The 22,148-nt window shown below is 38.4% G+C and overlaps 2 protein-coding genes across 5 annotated transcripts; both read left to right on the plus strand.

Annotated features, from left to right (window-relative positions):
* The first annotated feature begins 1,123 nt into the window (after positions 1-1,123).
* ccdc50a (coiled-coil domain containing 50a) lies at positions 1,124-15,667 on the plus strand. Of its 4 annotated transcripts, none has more exons than XM_079470711.1 (12): positions 1,124-1,535; positions 4,369-4,431; positions 6,033-6,162; positions 8,088-8,178; positions 8,388-8,487; positions 10,511-11,344; positions 11,673-11,797; positions 11,868-11,912; positions 12,020-12,109; positions 12,238-12,332; positions 12,728-12,834; positions 12,912-15,667. In XM_079470711.1, the coding sequence occupies exons 1-12, from the start codon at positions 1,487-1,489 to the stop codon at positions 12,929-12,931; spliced, it is 1,749 nt and encodes a 582-aa protein (XP_079326837.1). In that variant the 5' UTR covers positions 1,124-1,486; the 3' UTR covers positions 12,932-15,667. The 4 variants fall into 4 exon arrangements, with proteins under 4 accessions (XP_079326837.1, XP_079326839.1, XP_079326838.1 ...); XM_079470710.1 differs by having other exon boundaries at positions 1,214-1,535; positions 11,868-11,945; XM_079470713.1 differs by lacking the exon at positions 10,511-11,344 and having other exon boundaries at positions 1,169-1,535.
* Positions 15,668-20,114: 4,447 nt separating this feature from the next.
* LOC306903232 (claudin-19) lies at positions 20,115-22,044 on the plus strand. The gene is made up of 4 exons (XM_079472244.1): positions 20,115-20,407; positions 20,492-20,656; positions 21,056-21,137; positions 21,217-22,044. Exons 1-4 carry the CDS (start codon positions 20,200-20,202, stop codon positions 21,374-21,376), a joined length of 615 nt encoding a protein of 204 aa, XP_079328370.1. The 5' UTR covers positions 20,115-20,199; the 3' UTR covers positions 21,377-22,044.
* The last annotated feature ends 104 nt before the right edge of the window (positions 22,045-22,148 follow it).

The following is a 22,148-nucleotide window of genomic DNA, read 5'->3' on the forward strand; positions in this document are numbered from 1 at the left end:
CATGGGTGATTCAAATTAAATATAAATAGGAAAGTTGCTGATTGATACTTGCCCAAAAAATGAAAATTCTTTATGAAAAATGATGCAATCAACCCTCGAGTTGATCCAAAATCTGTATAAATGTATTTGTTCTGATGAACACAGAGAATATTTGGAAGAATGCTTGAAAGCAGACAGATATTAGTAATTTAAAGAACACCCGATCCGACAACATTACTTATTTAATTCCAAGCAAAATCACCAGTGTAAAAAAAGGCTAATTAACTCTCACAGTCTAATCCACACTTTAAAGAGTGTTGGTTATATATACACTGTGGGTGTTAATTCTACCTTTTTTAACACCGTGTGTACCCTACCCGTTTGACAAAAGTGCCGCGACCCAAACCATACCTGCATTGCATCTACATGATGTAGACAAAACTATTTTTTTTCACAAACAAGATATTATGAATTCCTGCATTTTTAGTTTCGGGAGAGATAAACAGAGTGAATCCACAAAAATATTTTAGATAATAGTAGCTATTCGTTATTTGATTAGTGATTTATAAATATGTGTTTTGATTTAGGCCAAATTGGTTAAAAATAGCACATGCTGTTCATGTGACGTTAACAAAAGTTTCCCTTACGTTGTTCTGTAAAATTATACCAAAGCTGCTAAAGGCTAATCTGACATCAATGCTAAATCAAGCTTAATGCAGATAATGCACCAAGGGCTTCTTTTAAATTGTGATAATGCATGATGGGCTTGACACCCTTCCTTCCAACAAAGCTTCATGAGAGAAAAGAATCTTACTTTCAGCTCATGAAAAAGCAATAACGCATGGACTGGAAATGTATGAGTTTGTGACAGAATTCTCTAAAATGAGAAGAAAGTTAATGCTGTGAATTTTATTATAGCTGTTTTCATTAAATCTGAAGTCACTAAATTGTAAAAGAAATGTAAAAGAAATAATATATATAGGCTATATATATATATAGAATTAAAAAATATATATGCTACAATATTAATTATTTTGCAAATAGTTTGTTCATAGGGAATAGTTTGGAGCCAAAAATATATGTTTAGTTAAGTAAAATGTGATTTTAACAAACTTCTGACAGGTACAGAACGAAATAATGTCAAGCCCGCGCTGGGTCATTGGGCGTGTTGTGTGACGTCGTAGACGTAGAGTATGCGCGCGTGCAAGAATGTGAGCGCGTGCGTGGTTGTCCCGCCCTGGCATCCGTAGCAACTACACGCATTTGCGTTTCCCCTCACGGTGGGTGTGTGTGTGTTGTGCGTGTGTTTGTTAGCTCATAATATTCATCTGCTGTGGTAAAGAAGAGGGACGGACGGACGGGAAGAAGAAAGCCACGGCTGGCGACAGAAACCAATCAAAGCGACACCTCCCTGTAGACATCGATCTGGATCTATTTATCGGACCGACACGCTATCAGTCTGTCAAACATTAACCTTCAGAAACCCCGGAGAAATATCGCCGACGACATGGCTGATTTCAGTATTGATCAGAACAACCTGCCTGGCGTTAAAGAAGGTGAGTTATAATGACGATGACGGTGTGGTATCGTAACGTTACGTTTCTGCGTTAAGAAACGTGCAGCGCGAGACGCGGCGGTTGGTTCCTGTCACCGCCAAAACCGTCAAAACATATTATGGCGTTGTGATAAATGATGGAGGTAAACTGGTGTTTTCGCTGTAAATCGACCGGCCTTCTTTCATAATGGGGGGGGGGGGGGGGGGGTTAAAGTCAAACAGGGTCGTTGAATTAGCCTTACTGGTGCTGTTTACATATGGGGTATGGAGACCGAAACCGCTCTAAATCGCGGCCTGTGTTGTCTTCACGATACCAAATATCGTAAAGATAAGACGGTGTTTGCTGTGCAACGTAAGCAGTGCAGGTACTGTAGTGGTTGTGTGAAGGCTCTCGCGCGTTTTTCTCATTTTGGAGAAAATTGGGCGTTAATGTTCTTTATAGCGCTAACATGAGCCTTCCAGGACCGATTTGAGCGTTATGTAAAGAATTCGTATAGACCCAGACATTTCTGCTATGTGTGTAGTGATCTAATTCAGTCGTTGTATTACGGTTATAGTCAATGTCTACGATAACAAAACCGAGATTCCCACGATCTCGGATAACCTGAAAGTAATATTTGAACATCGAGGCAATAAAATGCACGACTGGAATAGTGAACATCTTAAGCCAAAGGTCATTGTTACTCTGATATAATCGTGTTATCTTTTTAAAGGTCTAAAATTGCCACTGGGTTTATTGTGATAACGTTTAATTGACCTCATAAAATCAAAGCACACACCACTTTTTGTTTATCGTTGTTTTTATACCACTCTGTTATTTGGTTTTTGTTTATTGTTGTTTTTATAAAGTACGTTAAATAGCTCAGACTTGAAAAATCTAGCTGAAACCTCTCGGGATGCATTGAGTGTTGGTTTCGTGTTGGTTGTGGAGAGGTTGCGACTTAACCTACTATCAGGGGAAAAGAGAACATTTTGTGTGTAATAATTGATTTAATATCGCCGTTATCCTGGATATTTTGTTAGCAATGGAAATTTAGTTTGATGCTATTGTTTAGGTTACATTTATTTTTTAGTGAGGTATCACAGTCTCAAACTGCATTCAACATATTAATGTTGTCTAATGGAAACATGCGACTAATAGTGGTCAAGGTTTTTTTAATGACCATTGTACTGACAAGTTTGCCCGAATGCAAAAATCGCACAATGCTGAATCTGATACAGAACAATTGTCTGAAGGATAAACTTACTAAACTAAAATGTCTTCATGCTTAAGGAGATTAAGCTTGTGGCCGATGCACAGTCAGCATCAAGCTGCTCTCAGCAGGGGATAACAAACCCATTTCCTTCTACATGTTTAAATTCAAAGCTGGGATCATTCTTTATAGTGCATTTCACAAATATTTTGGCAAATTTTGCTGCTGTTTAATTGTCTTAAAGAACATTTAAATGACATATGGCTCAAGTATACTTCTGTAGGTAAACCTAAATGGGGAAGATATTAAGTAGGGATGAGCCATGACCATGATGGTCAAGTCATCCGAGAACTGACTAGTAAGTGAGGTTTCATATATAATATATTATATATTACTGATTTGCATCTTGAAGGAAAAAAACAATGGCACTGATATAGGCTTCTTTAATGTATGTGAGTTATTTTGTTTTGTTTGAACAGTTTAACCAAGCATTTCAGTCCAGCCTAGTAAAACCAAGCCTAGAAGTTCAGGCCCAATATTTAATTTTCCATTTATTTACATTCAATTATAAAAAAAAAAGACTTTTTCGATCATACATAGTTACATATTTATTAGTAGCCATGCTTGTTATGCTATTTCCATGTTGGACCATAAAGTAAACTCGCTGGAAATGTTAAATCATAGTCTCGGTTCCTCATTTGGATCTATGAATATCTCAGTTTTGGGGGCTGAACTGTGGCTCTATATCCTGCACAAGGCTGTATTGATGCTATACAAGACGTCGCTTAAGTTTGATCGGCGGTTCTCAAACTGGGGGACCCAGGATGGATCCAGGGGGGCATATATTGTGGCATTCTATGAAATATAGAAATGTATCAAATTGTATAAATCAAACATCAATAAAATGAGCACACCAAATCCGAAATGCCCGCATTGTATAACTGAAAAAGATTTTGGTTAAAATAAAAATTCTAAGTTTAAGATTATAGGTCTTTATTTAGGGGGACGCAAAGCGATGCAAGGGGTTTTACAACGAAAAAGTTTGAGAATATTTGCAGATGTGCAATGTCTTGAATTATTGGCCTGGCTTAATCTTTGTCTTCTTTCTCTCGCACATTATATTTTAATTCAGCTATACATGGATGTTTCAGGTTATCAAAAACAAAGTAGGTAGGTGTGAAACTTTACAGAAACATTGATGCACTCCGATCAATTTGCAGTCTTTGATCTTAACTGTAGAACACGTATGAGGAGCTCACACAAGTTTGTGGTTTTAATAGTTGCAAATTAAGCACTTCTGGATGGATTTCAGATTCTGTGTCTTAAATAAAGACATGCAGGTGCAGGATTAAACTTGGCATTTATGTAAATGTTCCACAGCACAGAAGCAAGTGAGAAGAGGATGTGGAGGATGAGGTTTCACTTTCTGGAGTTATATTTATTAGCTGAAACATTTAGCTATGAGTGTATTTTCATGTAGATGTACATGCTGTACACTTAAATATGTTTAATATAGTATATGGGAAAAAATGTTGGGTCGACCTAGACTTTGTGCTGTGAGCTGCCTGCATCTATCTGAAAGTCGTCGGTCTGTGTGAATGTTAAATAACCCGGCTTGCATATCTCTTTGTGTGTTTGCAGTGTGCAGAGACTTCTCTGTGCTGGAGGACCACTGCCTGGCCCACAATCTCCAGGAACAGGAGAGTAAGTATTTACGTACAATCGTGCACACTTAAATGAATGTAGATGCAAGAAAGTTACGACCTGTAAAGCCGTAGCTGTTTTTCCGATACTAAACGAGTCACTCATAGCCATTACTGTCGTTCCCCTTCTTTTAAAAGAATTAAAGGCGTGTAAATCATTTTGTCAAGTGATGCATTTGGCTCAGAAAGTCTGGTGGCGAATCCCCTGTCGGCAGTGTGAGGTTATATGAAGCTCATACATGGCACTAGAATATGTTTTTCTCAACATTAAGGTCACAAGGTCATTTTTAAATGTCCTTGCTCTTGATATAACAGTGCATAGTTGCTGTTAAGAAAAAGCATCAGCGTCTGCACAAACTGTACTATCAATCTGTTATTATAGTCTATCTCTGAAGGGACACGCATAGAAGCACATCTAAAAGTTTAGTCAGCAAGAAGGTCACATTCCAAGAACAGCTTTTTCAGTATCTGCGTCCTAGTACTTATTTTGTTATTTGTAGGTTCATGGTTAAAAACATGTTGCTAATGTTTCCGTTTCCTAGAGTTGGAAGGGGCAGTATTGCCCAGTCTATGGGAGGGACTTTCTCATTCTTAGAGCATTTGATCGAGCAAAATAATTTTTTGTGCAAGTTGAGTCATCGGTATTGTTGGGGTGTTTCCTAAAAGAGGATGACTGTAAATTGAGAAAAACATAATTTTGTCAGGTCTTAGAAATAAACTAGCATGATGATGGCCTTAAGGTAAAAATGGACTCAATTTTGATTTTATGGGGTTGGAAAGAATATTCCTTGCAAATGTAGGTTTCTGTGTGGTCTCAAAAGTTTGATGGTCTGATAAATCAGCAACTGTGAGACTTGAGAGACCAACAAAAATAACCACACCAGCCCATAATCTACCTGCACATGTGCGAGTTACTCCGTTGGCTAGTCTGCAGTAATTTTTCTTTCAAATAGAGCTTTTGTACAATGTACGATTATTGAATCAACGTGCCTGACCTTTCATCCAAGACTGAGTCTAAGTAACATCGTGCATTTCACAACTGCACATTAACTTTGTGTTCGTCCCACTGGCAGATGGTGCCGATCCTTTCAAAATGCCTCCACTGTGATGAATAAAAGCAAAAGAGAAAGGCTTGTTCTTTATTGTTGTACACACTGTTTTGTGATATGTTTAGCATCTGACTGTTCTCTTTCCATTATGACAAACTTGCATGATCTAATAAATTCCTCAATAACCCATATCTGTGTCATGCAGCTGAATTGGGTAACGTTATTGAAACTTATTTTATTTCCTCCGGTCGTCTTTATTATCAACACTAGTATATCTTATGGTAACTGGATCAATAATAGACGTCTAGTCTTCAGGAACATGATGCAGCGATTGCGTCACAGTTGAAGATTTACGACTGTAGACCTGACACATTGACCACTCGAAATCTTGTCTCGTTTGTAGGTCTGATTGCTTCGTACAGATCAACATCAACAAAGAGTTAATGCAAATAAACAGCAATTATTTCATACCTGTGTGTGTGGTCTATTTACCAAATAATTTGTGTTATGTCTTTACACCTGAGTGTTTCATTCATTGTCTTTACCTCTCCAGTCGAGAGTCACCTGGCATCCAACGTCCACAAGAGCCGTCTGGTCCAGCAGGACCTGCGGGTAGCCAAACGTCTGCAGGAGGAGGAAGATCAACGGGCCAAAGCCGTGAGCAAGAGACAGCAACGACACATGTGAGCCTTTTTATCCTCTGACCCCTCTGCTGCTTTTCACATTACAGTTCATTTAAATCGTTTTGAGCTCTGAATGCGTTTGGCAACCGGCCAATATGAGATATTGCTGTCCCCTTATAATTCATTTATATGACAGTGCATTGGACACAGATGTCTCATGCTGTGCAATGCCAAATGGGAAATCTTGTTGTTTTTCTGTCTTGAGCTGAGATCTGTGAGTAGGAGCTGAAAATATCACAATGACCTGTTATCCTCTTCAGTTGTCGTCACGTAGCCATTGACATTCTGTCGCCTGTAAAGTTGTTGTTCTGCTTTTCTGAGGTTGAGGGGTGTTATAAATACAGATTGCAATGGGGAAAACATAAGCCGAGTTCAGATTAGCGACAAAGTTGTGACTGACCTCAGAGGCCGTGTGTTGACTCATAGTGTGCAGAAATGTTTTGACGTTCAGTGATGCCACCCGTGGATAGTGTTCCTTCCTGCTGGGTGATGTCTCAAGGCTTCTGAGCTGATCGTATCATCAAAGTGTGTGCATGGCAGAGCAAGAGACCAATGAGTCACATGGCTCAAACACAGGAGCTGCTATGTGTTTGAGTATTTACGTACTTGAATAGTTTTCGAGTAGCAGATTGAAAAGACCTGGTGGAAAAGTACCAGGTTTTGTGAGTTTTAAATTCATCTTGTACAGTGTTTTTTAAATCATAGTTTTGATTCAGACTTGCCCTGCGTGCCAACTACTCATGTATGATGTTCTAATAAACAAAACATTTGGGATGGTCCGTATCTGATTTGTGCAATTAAAATGCGTTTGCTGTTATTGTTGTATGATGCCTCATGCTTCTTAACCGATGTGTTCCCTTGCTCTTCAGACAGCATTGAAACAGTCTGTTAGTTTGTCAGGATGAGGTGTATTGTAGAGTGTGTTAATATCGCATTTACAGTCTGGTAGTTTGATCGGTGCTGTTTGGCGTCTTAAGGCGGTGTTAAGTTTTTAAAACCCAATGAGGTTTATTGAAATGCATAGCTTTTTTAATGCGTTGATGTTATTTCCACCGAAACTGGGAGATAGAGCAGTGCCTCCACCCTGTTTTAATACAGACTATGTTTAGTTTTCATCACAGCCTGGAATTAGAGAAGCTGAATTGCAGAATGATGTCACAAAAATAAGCTACACCCTAAAAAAAGGTGCATGGTTATTTTCACCCCAACCCAACAACTCATCATTTTGGGTTGAAACATCCCAACGGGCGTTAATTTACAACCCAACAGTTGGCTTAATGACCCAACGCTGGCTAGGTGTAAAATAATCCAGCATTTTTAGAGTGTAACCGTATTGGTGGATGGGAGGAGTTTAACGATTTAATGTCTTGTAAATGTAAATGATGTCAGTGTTTTGGAGCATGCTAGTTCATACACATCCTTGAAGCCAACATATTCATACTAAAAGCCCCAAAAAATATACATTTTAATTAATAGAACTTCAAGCATTGTTTACAAAACGCTACGGTGAGCACTGTAGCGCATGAACCCTAATGAAATTATGGACGGATCAAACCACAGCCAGCATTTTACTACTTATTCTGTCTGTAATGCAATCACATTACTCATTATTTAGGAATTATGTACTAAAACCCACATCAGCTTTTACCAGATGAGCAATACACGGATAGACAACAAACTTTGACTTCTTATTTAAGTTAAAGAATTAAAGTTAATTCAACTCGTATGCGAAACCAATCTGTAATAAGCACAGTAATGAATGGGATTACTGATCAATAATGTGTCTGTTTATAGTGACATGTTTCTTTTGTAAGTTCCAAGAACGTCATCATCTCACGCACAGAAAACGAAGCCCGCGGTGGCCGATGTGAGAACTCTGGTTTGTTAACACAGGTGTTTTGTTTTCTTGTACTCTGTTCCATCAGCGAACGCATTGACAATGAAATGGCTCAGGAGATTCAGGAACAACTGGTCTGGCAGGCTGAACAGCAAAGGCAACAGGAGGAGAAAGATGAGGTGAGGTTCACACTCAGTTTATGTTGGGCATCGGCATTGATTTTGCCACACATACATTATTCATGCAACATTTCTACGCTTAAGCACACACAGTTGCACATGCTCTGTGTAGGCTAGTGCTGGGTAGAGCATAGGCTAAACCACACCCACATGGCATTGGCATTGTCTTGAACCCCCTGATGAGCTGATCTTTGTGTGTGTCCGACTAGGCCATCGCTCGCAAACTGCAGGAACGTGAGATGAAAGAGGAGAGAAAACGACATAAGCAGCTGGATTCGAACTTTGAGGAGGAATACTACGAAGATCAAGGTGTGTGTGAGCCCCACCTGGTGAAAAAACATGGCACGACAAACATCACTCCTCACGCCACTACATTTTAACACAACTCTTTAATAGAGATTATTCTCATTACTTTTAATATTTAATAGATTAAAATACAGCTCAATTGGCTTTAGAACATGTCAATTTCAACTCACATTTTACAAAACCGCATTTCCCCCCTCTGTAAAAACGAAGCATTGGACATTGAGTGTTTGACATTCCTGAGCAAATGTTGACGTCCTTGAGCAAGCTGTTCTGTTTCAGCTCTTTAAGAGACAGTTTAAGGCGCTGTTACTGTAATTAACACATTTCCGAATGCCTAGCAAACCCCACTCCCTCCAGATACTCTCGTCTGTTTGTTGTGAAGTTAAACAAATTGTGGAGTAACCTGATCGCATGTTAGCTTAAAGCTCTTGTCTGTTTAATAAGGGTATTCAGGCTTCCTTTTCTCACACAGCAGTAGAACAACTTGCATTTGTCTCATAACAAATGCTGCAAAACTGGACATGCAGGATCGCAAGTAGTTTGTTTCTTAAACACGTAATCTTGTTGACCTTGCCCTCCCTGCATGGCTGCTCAGGCGAGCCAGTGGTTGCATTTGATCTGTTTGTTTTCACTAGTTATGTAATAATTCTCTAGTATGTTAATTCAGGCGTTTAAAGCCAGTTTACCTAAATCTCTTAGGTTCTATGTGCATCATTAAACAAACACCCATTCTGATCTGGCACTTCATTTGTTGTTTAAAGGTGTGTAATGAGAAGTGCTTTCTAATGTACCGTTTAGAAAATCAACCCTGAAATATGCCAGTGAAAATCCATTTTAACACTCATTGTTTGAGGTCTACTTTTTGTAAAGTGTAAGGGCACTACCCTGTATGGATGATTGACGATCATCCGTTAAGAACCAACTTGTCAATTAATAGATTAACTCATTTATGTAGATTGTATATATTTTAGATGTACAACGATTTCTTCACCGATAGCGATTATTTAGAGTGAAATCTGCCGATACCGATTCTAAAGTTTAAATTAATATTTCTAACTTTCTGAATGTAATTTATGCATTTGACTATTAATATTCAAAATCAAACTGGTGATGTTTCTTTACATTTTTAATATACAGACATTCAGACAGATCAACAACACAAAGATCTATACATCCCTTCCGCCCTGATAAACTCAGATTAGCAGCCCACACCAATCTCACAGAATGCTTTGTACAATATCTTTAGCTGGCAGAAATGTGGTTACTTACTCTCTTTCCCAAACTCCCATGTTTCAGGTATGTTTATATGGACCCTTATTCTGTAGATTTATTATAATAAATACATTTTGACCTTTGTGTAAATAACTACTATTTACATTCCAATTATCTTAAATTGTAAGTAAAACGCATTATGATGAAAATTAGAAGGATAAGTATGTTTACAGCCAAACATTACATTTAAAAACACATTCTAAAGTTCCATCCATGGTGGGTTTTTCCCCTTGAATAATATACTTGACTGTCTATAGACCACTTTGCAAGATGCAAACAATGGTCCAGAAGCACTTCCGGTTTCATTTAAAAAATATATTTTACAATTTGATTCAGGTATATGTGTTCTGTTGGTTATATTCTGTTCAAACATTTGTTTAGTGTTAAAAACTGAAACAGGAAGCTCTTGTGGATCAGCATTGAATAAGCGTTGTTTACGTTTTCTGAAGTGATCTATATATTCTTAAATAATATACTGTATAACCTTCTAAATAATATGGACAATATTGACTTTGCTAACGTGTTCGCATGAAACTGTTATAACCAGAGTCCTAAGTTAACAGACTTGGTACTTGGCCAGTAATTGTTACAATTAGGTTGTTACAAAAAGTAAATTTTGGACCCTGGCTGTGACATCTTCATGTGAAGGGCTTATCTGCAATAAACTAACCCCCTTGTGTTCTAACAAAGTTAAGGTTTTTTGTTCTCCTTATTCTACTCTTTACCTTATCCCTCCCCTCACACTTGATTTTAGCCTCCCGACCTCAACTGGACCCGCGACACCAGCATCCCGGTTCCGTTTCTCCGGGTTACAGAAAAGAACGATATCAGGACCACAGCAGTAGCCGATCTCCGTACAACTCGCCAGACCCAGACAGAAAAAGAAATAACAGTCACGGTAACCGTAGTCGAAATCCAGACTCCTCTGACTCTGGGCTCTTGAGGCCTCCAGAAATCTTCCCAGAGCACCATTCACCCGAGCGGCGACCAAAACACTCTGAAGATTATTCGAAAGAAAGACATAGACCATTAGATCTTGATTATATAGAACCACGCAGTAGAAGAAAACAGGATCCAATGGAAGAACCCCGAACTTCAAGAGACGGTCAAGAAACTGTAGTGCGCAGGAAGGAGAAACCCCCCAAAGATCATTTTGCTACACAGGATAAAGACAGGAACAGAGATAGGGAGCGAGAACAAAATGCACCGAAAACCAAAGAAAGGCCAAGGGATAAAGACCACAGGGCAATAAGTCGAGATCGAACGTTGAGCAGGGATGGAGGAGTTGAACCTAGGGGCAGACCCTTGGACAGGGAGATGGACAGAAATGGCCATGAAAGCAGAGATAGACACAGAGATGGGAAGAGAGAGAGACACAAAAGCAGGGATAAACATCACAGTAGGGACAGGAGCAGAGAGCGTGAAATTGACGGTAACAGTCTTGACCCAAGTAGACGATGTTCAGAGGACAGTCTGGAGTGTGAGGAACACAAGAGCAGACCGAGGTTACCATCAGGCCCCAATGATGTGTTTGAGGGGCCAAATCTCAGCGGTCCCTCAAAAGATGATCAGTCCCCAAGAGAGAGAGGTACTTTATGGACTAAGGTCCATGTGTTGGAATTTTGCAGTGCCCTCTGGTGTTGGGGATCCTATCACATATTTTTCTGCCGCTTCACTTTTCTTATCGCACCGGTGTTTTTCTCTCTTTTCGGTTTTGGTTGTGAACTCTCTGAAATCATTTGTGTGAAAGATTTTCTTTGCACTAAATGCGTGGTGTTCCTTCTTTATCCAGATTTAATCCTGTTTCTAGACTCATGTAGACAAAAAAGTCTGCTTTAGCTGCTGTTTGAATCATTCAAATGCTTATGTTTAACTAAAGTGATATTCAGAGTCAATCTGTGAACTCTGATGTTCAGGACGGAGGGTTCGAGGGGAGTATGGAATGAGGGAGGCGACGCATGGCTTGGCTCAATTGGATCTTCAGGATCAGGAGTTAAAAGACTTGGAGGTGGCGCGCATGCTACAGGAAGAAGAAATCAAGGTATTGCCTTGCAACATTTTTGGGGATCGTAATACTTTTACTAAACACACATTTGTTTACGGTTTTACAGGCAAGTCAAATTGACAAAAGATCCGCCCAACTTTCGCAAGATGAGGTACGACGTTTTCAGAGTGGTGGCATTGAAAAGGTTTTTTCTCCATACCTCATTTTGCTATGATTTTAATATGTTCGATTTGTAATCTCTTATTCGTTTCATTATAGGAATTAGCCCGACGGCTAATGGAGGAGGAGAAAAGGGAGTACAAGAAATCAAGAGACAAGGAGAAAAGACGAGCTGAAGTGGAATATAAGGTAATTAACATTGCACAACGTCCCAAGTTGGTGATGTGGAACGAGGGATTCGTCTGAGCATTAATATAGTCTGCTTGCCCCGTCTACCTATGTCTGAAATGTTGTTGTTTTTTTGCTTTGTGCGTTAGCCAGTGCAAGAGGAAGTTGTACGGCCAAGAGTTTGGGACGAAGTGTATAACAGCGAAGAAGAATACCAGAGAGCACGGAACCACAAACCCACGAGGTACCAGTTTCAACTAAGGCCATTAATGGTGCATCGCACATAATTGACAGTCCCAGAATGCATTGCATCACGCTAATTAAGATAGTAGACCAAATAAAGATATTTTTATTTCAGATAACAATTCAATCTAATGGAAATAGAGAGATTTGCTCATTTTATGTGTGTGCTATGCATTTTTCGATCTGCACATTGATAGCTTGTCAACATGCTTATGTTAAATTAAATTGAGACCCATTGAGTCTGAGCTCTGTGTGACATGCAGATTTGTTTTGGCTAAAAATAATCTTTTTAGGAAGGATTTGTATGTACCTTGGGAGGTAGAGGCCTTACTAGGCTTTAGATAAAAGGCAAATTTCCATTGTTTCTCTTTTTTTATTTTGTCTGCTTTGTTCCAGGCCGCCTCCGCCTACACAACACTATGAGAACATAAACCCAAGCTACGCTTACGTGGAGAGCCCCTATGCTCCCCGACCTCCATCAAGACCAGAGGCGGCATACAAAGGTTCAAGATAAACACATTCAGTTGAGGTATCACGGTTTTTAAGTCAGATTGCTCATGAGACCTACCTGTTCTTCTAGGTGCCTACTACAGACAGTGACCAGAAGCTTCCACTGCTGTCCAATCACAAGTTGTTCCTTGAGTTTGGCCCGTTACTTTGCAAATCAATGAAGGAGGAAGTGTTTAAAAACTATTCACAAGGCTTTTCGACACAAATCTACTGACACTCTATTTTTTCTCGGTCAGCTCAACACATTAGGTGAGCTGATGTTGTATCTTCGTGTTGTGAAAGAGTCTTTTACCCTGGAGGTTTGAACTACTGCGCGACAGGCACGGTTCCTGATCGCTTTGATGATGTGATGTTCTCGTATTATGGACGGATGGACTGGAATCTACTGCACAGCTCTTTGAAACAACAAAGTCTTTAGGCTAAGATGATCGAAATTTGTTTCATGCATTCCTATCTATTCTTGATTCCATGTGTCATTCCTGATCTGGATGCTGCAGACTTGCAGTTTTCCAAGTTTGTTTTTTATCTAAAATGTTTTAGGTAAACATATGCTTGAACATATACAGCATAGTTTTGTGCTATATATTTATTGATTTAAGAGGATATATTTTATTTTAATATTTTTTTAGATTGATCCGACAAGACTGTTAGCTCAACGAATCAGTCTTAATGCAAAGTTTCCACCCTGTTCTTTAAACATCTCAATTGAATACTTTTGATTTTGATTTGTTGGTTTCATTGTTATTCAGAAGTAGGCTCACATACATGTCAAGTTTGAGATGCCCAGCTCTCTCTCGGGTGCTGTGGTTTTGCTTTCCCCCCTCACGCTCATCTACTCCGTAGGTGCTTCTACACCTACTGATATGCTCCAGTGTTCAAGTGCATGCTGGCTGAATGTGAACTCTGTGGGGTTGAATCTTTAGAATTCTTGTCTGGAAACAAAAACAGTGGCCACAAAATACAGCTCTCTTCATGTTTTATTTTTATACATTTTTATTTATAATTGACAAAAGAATAAAAAGTTTTAACAAGCATAAAGTAGCATTGCTATTGGCATAGGTTTAAAAGCTTGCATCTTCATGTGCGAAATTCTCAGTGTTTAAATTTACAGCGCTTTACATTTGGTGGCAAACTTGTGGTAACCTGGGACATAAAACTTGCCAGCAATGGCAAATGTATTACTGTAAACAAGTGTGATTCTGGCAGCGTTTATCTGGCACTTTCCAGAAATGGGGAATAACAGCTTGAACAATGACAAATGAAGTCAAATTGTTTGTTCAACGAATGGCACATAAACATCCTCAGGAGGTCAAACTAAATTTATGAGACTTGTTTGTTTTTTTTCTTTGAGGTTGGCATATTCCGCAACCCTGTTACCAAAATGTAGTACATGCTTAACTCATCAAATGAATTGATAACATGTAAAGAATATGTAACAGTTAGGCTCCAGACATATTAATAAAATACGACCCCCTCGTATTTTCAATACTTTCTAGATTATACTTTATTTTATAGCTCTATACTCTTACTGTGTCATTGGTATATATTTCTCCCATTCTTTAATTTCAGCAAAAACATTTGATCCAAAGTTACTTCAATGGAACCACAAAGAATGCCCACTAGAAGTCTCATGAACTAGAAAACAAACCTCTGATTGAAAACAGTGCCCTCTTTTGACCAAAATTGCCCCAGAAAAAGGTCACCCGGGGTTTATCAGTATATGATAGTTATTTATCTATTGCTTTATTTATTTCATACTTCCTCCTTTATTAAATCTGTGTTGTATAATTTACAAAGATCAACGATATTATCATTATACATCAAAAGTATTGTACCCCTTTTATGGAAAGTGCCGTCTGCATATTCTATCAGGGCTTTTTTACTGTACTTCTCAATCATTGCTGACATTCCATATTTCCTGTCAAATGTGTTTTGAAGGAATTAGAGTCTATTGTACGTTCCACATTTTGCTTTTGTGCATGGTAATACGATTGTGTGGGCTACATGTAGCAACCTGTACATAAAGAACAAAAGACAGCAGCTACTTTTGTATTGCATTAGTGCCTCTATAACACCAGTGTTCGGTCGCTAGTGCTAAAAAACGCAAACATCTTATGCTCTCGAGAATGACAGTGTGCGAGTTTTTTTGTTGGTGCATTCCATTGAAAGGCATGGCCTGAAATTTGTCCAGTAAACTTTTAAGGGAAAACATATTTATTTTCCATGCTGCTATGCTTAAATGGTGATTTAAGAACTTTATTTCTTGTGAAATTGTATTACTGAATCAGTTTCGAATCACTTTGTGCGTGTGTGTGTTTTAGTGAACAATGTGCAAATAGTTCTCTTTTTAGTTTTTTCGTGTAAATGCAGCGCATATCATGATGGTGCACACTGTAGCGTTCGAGAAGAATGCAGTATGCTTCAATTTTACTACTAACTGGCTGGATGGATCCTGTGCCAAATGTTTAACTTTCAGGGATGAAAAGGATTGCTGTAAAACCTGATTATTATGTGCCGTGTCATCCGAGAAACGATATCTGGTTTACAAATGATTCTGTAAGAAATGATCTTTCTGCACCTGATATGCCATCGTATATGTGTGTGACGGCACGAAACATATTTTAGCAAAAGTGACATCGATGCCAGTTTGTTTTACAATCAGCTGCTGCTGGGAAGGTTTTGTGACCGGCTACAAGTGTTTGTATCTTGCACATTCTCTCATAGCTTCCACTGGCCAACTGTACATACCAAATAAATGACTTTTAAGGGTATTTTTGTGTCTGTAGATCATATTTGTCATCTCAAATAAACAACCCCTGGTCATAAGCCTGTCTTAAGATCAATGAATTATGTTGTTCATTTGAACCTTTTTGTCAGCAGTAAGTATACATTATTAAATGCATGGTGTGGTTATCTACTGCACAAAGGTCTCGGTTCCAAATGAATGAGGAAATATAAATTCTAAACAACTGCTTTTCCTGTTCAGGTTTACCTACATGCCACAGATGCTGACAGTTGCTGGCATGTCGAAACACGTGTCTTTGCTCTCTGCGTCCGCCTAGTGGCAGCTAAACTAAACCTCCTCAAATAGTCCTTATTTCTTATACATGTACTTCAATTCGTATTTCAATAACCACACGTATACCGTTCATGACCACCTCTACAGGCCCCTTTCTTCCCATGCCTGCTGACATGTCTCCGGAGCATGCGCGGTGGCGTACAGGTGAATATCTGCAGCGCCCACTACCAGAAACAATGACTGAAATCCTTGAGCTCATCTCAGCCACGGCTCCCAGCAGTGCACGCTACAGGCCAAAACTGCAGGTACTGTTAACAACAACATCATCTGAAAGAAAGATAGATAGAAAAAAATATGAATATAATACAAATATTTGGGGAGTCGTGCGTAACAATGGGTAGCTGACAGGAAATTACATCATTATACATGCAAACTGTATGGGACGGGCTGTTTGTCGTACTGTTAAGTAAACTGCAAAACAGTTAAAGTGGTTAACATTTTTTGGGGATATTATTTGTATGATATATATTGATATAGTGACGCAATTCCAATAAACATTTTTCCCTTTAATAGATCCCCTTAACGTGATCTTTTGCCAGATGTATAACCATTGTTACTACGAATAATAGTTAAACCACTGTTATAGTAATGCGTGATAAATAATAAAGCAAAAAACAGCTTGCAACACTTAAACGCAAGGAAACAACACGTCCCTCTTAACCTGACAGCGTAACGTTAGTCCGATTAAAGCACTTTGGCTCACATTCAGACACAGACGCTTTTACCCAAAGCGACTTACAAAGACTTCAGGGAGCAATAAGCGAGCAATAGTACAATAGACCACCACCTGTTGAGAGAAGAGAGAAACTGTGTTTCTCCTGAATCGCCCTCATGCATCAGCCTCAGAGTCGTTGACACAAACACCTGTAATGACGACAGCGGCTGCTGTCACTTACCTGAGAGGAACACAAGGCGACAGTCGCAGCGGGCCGAGGCCAGTACGCACCTCAGGACGGTTTCCAGCTTTATGTCGACTTTTCCTCTTCATGCGAGCACAGGGAAAGCGTTTAGGCGTGTCGTGAATGTGCGGCTCTATAGAGCTACTTTATTTCTCGCCGTTCACCCTTTTTCGGGCCGATGAGCCTGGGGCGCATCTTCAGGTTAAACCGGTAGGGGTGGTCACACGAGGGTGTGTCGAGTCGGTGCTTATTAAACTCAAACAGCTCTGACATGCGTGTAAAAACACAGTCTTGGTGCATTGAAAATGCTAGTTTTTACTTCCCTTAGTAGAGTGTAACTCAAATGTAGAGCATTGGGTTTAAAGCCCGTTAAACACAAATAGGCTACGTCATCATTTCGTTAATAGGGCAACCTTAATGATGTTACGTTTCACTGTACACGTGTTTTGCGAGAGAGAGAGAGAGAGAGAGAGAGACAGAGAAAAAGTCGCATGCATTCTCGTTGGATGTATTATCATAATAAGGTCGTTTGGCCCAGGGCACTTTATCCCATACAGGAATGACACCAGACCGGTTCGAGTCCCGAGGCTCATGCGGAACGTTTTGACATCAATTTATAGTCAAACTGATGTCTGGAGGATTTTCCCGGTAACACTTTTGATCACTTTAAGTCACATTTTCTCAGTTAAATCATGCAGAAACATTATACCGTTTGTGTAATGCGTGTATTTTCATATTTATTCAGATGTGTGGGTGGATTTGCTCATTTGTTGCATTGTGTCGTTTATGGCTACTATAGATGTTGCGTAATGCCTTTTCTAGCTTCTCCGACAGAGACAAAAACAAAGGTGACACCTTAACCACATTAACAAATACTATGATGCATTTATATTGCTTGTTAATCGAAACGATTTGCTTTGACAGTTTTCATTTACGCAATATTAAGGATGACCACAAGATGGCGCCACATAGATATTAGATTACAGCGGTGTTTTTCACAAGTGGGCCCATGAATGTATCAAATAGGCCAAACTGAAAATCCCTTTATGTCTCCGTCTTTGGTTATTTGTAATATTTATATATTATTTTAATAAAATTTTAGTTAAAGTAATGTATATTCCAAGATTGAATGTATATTAATTATATAATTTTGGGTTAGCTCTAGAATATCCTATCGAGTAGAAATTGGTTGTGAACTCTGGGGGGCCTGGAATTCAAAGAGATTGAAAAACTGATGTAAAACCAGATTCTTCTTTAACTATTTACCTTTAACCATGAATTAATATTAACCATTTATCTTTACACAATTTATAGAATAGTGTACTCCAAAATGATGAAAGCATTTTTATCATACAAGTTGTTCTGTATAAAATAAAAACTGTATACATTTCTTTGTTCTGTTGAACAAAAAAGAAGATATTTTAAAGAATGTGGGAAATTAAACAGTTCCAGGGTGCCATTGACTACCATAATAAAAGTCAATAGTGGCCCAGATATTCTTTTAAATATCTTTCTTTGTGTTCAGCTGAACAACACATTTACACAGGATTAGAAAAACGGAGTAAATGAAGTAAAATGTTTGGGTGAACTATCCCTTCAAATACCTTGTACAAATGACGGTTGTAACCTACTGTAAGCGTTTCAGTCTTTTGTGAAATGAAGCCCCACCCTACCCCACCCCAACCCGCAGCTCTTTATGTGTACTGCCTGTGAAATTTTCATTTTGCAGCCGAGGTGCTTCTGCAGTCTAATTTCAACTGGTTTTAACTGGATATCCAAATGATCCGGTGCGCTTATTTTTTCTGTACTAACAGAATGGAGTTTCTTTAGGATTTATATTCATAAGTTAATAACAAACCATTCAAGCTGTTAAGCTTCTGTGTAGATCTGCTGAAATGACTTCTCATATTAGGAAATCGAAGTCATTCAAAACTAATTGATGATATATGGAAGATGTCTTTTGTTGTATCAAGAGGCTACAGACAGAAATATCAACACTACACAGACCTCTTGCATGCATTACTGCAGTTAATGCAAGGAAATATAGTCCACATTGGCTGCTAAGGAAATGAAATCACTGACAATGAACATTTATTTAATATCTAACTATTTCAAAAGTTTTATTTTTCACTGTGTTAATGAATGAAAAAACTGCCTTCCTGAAATATTAGTGTGGGGGTCTAAAAATAAGTTAAAAACCTTTATCCACCCAGTTGTTTCCTGTTGCAATTGTAAAAACCGAGAAAAGGAGGTAAATCACAAGATTATGAGTAAGATCTAAATATGCTATATTTGGACACTTAAGGCCATAAATTCAATGCATCACAGTACATAAACCTGTGACTTATCAAGCAAAACATTTCACAAATGTTCATGGGTTTTTAAATGATAACACGATATACTCTTCACAATGACCATTTCTGGATGTCATGCACTTAATAAATAAAGCAGTTTTTTACATAATTTCATCTCGAATGATCACTGCATAGTGATTCTTTGTTATAATGTTATTGCATGCATCGGTTTGTAAGTGTGTCCAAATACACGTCTGAGCCACCTCATATCTTATATATTTGCGTTGAAATGTACAGAATTTGTTTGTACTGTCCATGTGTAACATTGCATAATATCCGCACTGTGCTCTGATTTAGGTGTGTCTTTGCAGCACTGATACTGCATTTGTCATCAGATGGAATTAGCTTATTTGTCTAGTTTAGTAATAGGATATGGACGTCATCTAACAAACCACATCCACTCCAAACCCTTATAGTTCACAGAAAAGTGAAAACATTTGCTCCCCCTCAGGTTATTTCAAGGTTGCATGACTTCCTACTGTGAAACACCTAATGTCTGCTCTTATGAAGCTGCTATGTTGAAAGCATTCTAGTCCTTCATATATCTCAAAACTCATTCACGTGTGCAACCGTATTGCCACGATAAATACTGTTGTAACAAACCAGGTTCAAAGAAATAGTCCGCCCAAAAAATTGACTTTGTTTAATAATTTCTTATGTTTAAGATGATGGGAAACCTTGACTTGAAAGACTGTGGAAATGTGCTTGCTATACGTCAAGTCATGAAATGCTATTCCAATAAGACAATCTGTGTCTTATTTGAAGGCATGTTTCCGGGAAACTGGCCTTTTGTGCGCCACAGAAGTCATGAACCACACAAGTCACCAGAGAGTCTTTCAAAGGAAAACCAACTCCGTGCTCTGACCGTTCAGTCTATTGCATCAATGATGGTTCACACCTACTTTCTCTGTTATAAATAACAGCCTAAACAACATTGATGTACAGACGTGGACACATACTGACCTCTTATCTTTAAACGATTAATACAGCTGAAAATCGAATTGCGTATTTTTCTTCACGGCACACATGGCGGTTCAGCTCCTTGGTTATATTCTGTCCGTCGCCGGATTATGTGGGTTGATTTTTGCCACGTTTACGAATGAATGGAAAGTAAGCGGACACGATAATGATGAAACGAAGTTAGTGGACGTCAGGGAAGGCCTGTGGACGAAGTGCAGTATCTATTCCTCTCAGTTGACGTGCTTGACTTACACTTCCATCTTTTATCAGCCAGGTTGGTCATTATTTATAACTTAGACAGCGATGTGTTATTTGCCATCACCATCAGATGTTATAATTGAAGTGTGTGCTGTTATAGTAAAGATTCAGGTGGGAAGATCAATGATGATCATCAGCATCGGGCTTGCCGGCGTTGGTGTGCTGGTTGCTGTCGCTGGCCTCGAGTGCACAAGATATCTGGATGGAGACGATCGGTTGAAGGACAGAGTCGCTCTTACGGGCGGGATTTTTTTCATCCTCGGTGGTGAGTGTCACATTTTAGATAAAAAGGCCATGTTAATTCAAGTGAATTTTGGCTGTCGATGTTTTATCATTCATCCGCTGGGAAAACAAATGTTCTGGAAGTGATTACAACATAATGGTCCTTATACTTGTTGTTTGGATCATTTTTATAACTTTATAGTTATTGTTCTTGGTGTGAATGGTCTTAATAGTACATTTCTACAATTAAAAAATATGTATTTTTTAGTGCTTGCTTTTTTATGTAAATATTTCTTAAATCAAATGACATAATAAGTATCTTTGAGTATTGAGTGGGTTATTAAAGCAATAAAAAAGTATGCAATGTATTATATTAACATTATAATAACTTTATCCATTACAATAAGCTTTGAATTAAAACATGCAATCTTCTTTTTTCCAGGTCTGTGTGCTTTGACAGTAACCAGTTGGTATATGTATGAAATAATTGCAGAATTCTTTGAGATGGAACCAAATGTGAACAGGTGGGACACATTCTGATAATGTGTGTTATTCCTGTATAAGTCGGTCAAAATGTTGATTCAGTTTTTTTGTGTTTTTTAGGTTTATTCCAGGCATATCACTGATTGCTGGATTTGTTGCCAGTGTGCTTTGTTTATTTGGAGGCATGCTCTTAAGCATCTACAGCGCAAAACGCATGCGATCCAGCAGTAATGTTATTAAACATCCGACACCCAAGAGACCTGAAAAAGACTATGTTTAAGCAACAACAAAACAAAGAATTGCCATAGATAGTTGGGCTTCAAATGTCATTTTTTGTCATTCACTACAAGGCGGAGTGAATCCAATCTAAAATGCACACTGGGAAGGAAAAACAAAACTATCTGTGTGTCCATAATTTGTGTTAGTTGCTTAGTAAATCAGAGGTATATTGCATTTCAGTTAACAGTTTGTGTTGTGTTTAAAATAAAAACATCACAATTGAAAGGACTTTCAGACAATTTTATTTACTTCTATTTTTTTACTTACAATTGCGACGTCTTATTTTGATCGAGTAAACGTTAGCCTCTAAATTGACTAAAACTGGAATAGAAATGCTTCAATAACAATTCAATTTTGAAGTTACTTCATATTATGCAAGTAATACTGTTCGTGCAATAGTTAGTATAAACTGTGACTATATTGAACTCTACAAATATATGTAAAATATATATGTATCTATATATAATCTAGTGAGTGTAATCTTAGTGCTGTATGTTAACAAATAGAAATGTCAATACTTTTGCTTTCCTGTTAGCTCAGTGGTTAGAGGAGGACGGTGGGTAAGATCTAAGTGGATTGCATATAGTCAGAAATAAATGTAGTGCAATGCAAGTCGCCTCATCAATGTAAATATTTGTATTAGTTTACAAAATAAAGGTTTAGTTGTTATATATTTTGTTGTTTATTTCATTTATTTATGTATTTTGTAAGCTGCTTATCCACCAGCGGGGAGCCTACTTCCAAAAAGGTTTTGACTTCACGCGACGACGATG

The sequence above is a fragment of the Barbatula barbatula genome, assembly GCF_947034865.1.
Source record: "Barbatula barbatula genome assembly, chromosome: 13".
In the NCBI taxonomy this organism is placed as follows: Eukaryota; Metazoa; Chordata; class Actinopteri; order Cypriniformes; family Nemacheilidae; genus Barbatula; species Barbatula barbatula.

Bases quoted from the DNA above. Each gene is read 5' to 3' on its own strand.
- ccdc50a (XM_079470710.1), top strand. From the start codon at position 1,487: ATGGCTGATTTCAGTATTGATCAGAACAACCTGCCTGGCGTTAAAGAA. The intron at 1,536-4,368 runs GTGAGTTATAAT...GTGTGTTTGCAG, and splicing joins CCTGCCTGGCGTTAAAGAAG to TGTGCAGAGACTTCTCTGTG. The intron at 8,179-8,387 runs GTGAGGTTCACA...GTGTCCGACTAG, and splicing joins AACAGGAGGAGAAAGATGAG to GCCATCGCTCGCAAACTGCA.
- LOC306903232 (XM_079472244.1), top strand. From the start codon at position 20,200: ATGGCGGTTCAGCTCCTTGGTTATATTCTGTCCGTCGCCGGATTATGT. The intron at 20,408-20,491 runs GTTGGTCATTAT...GTGCTGTTATAG, and splicing joins TTCCATCTTTTATCAGCCAG to TAAAGATTCAGGTGGGAAGA. The intron at 20,657-21,055 runs GTGAGTGTCACA...TCTTTTTTCCAG, and splicing joins GATTTTTTTCATCCTCGGTG to GTCTGTGTGCTTTGACAGTA.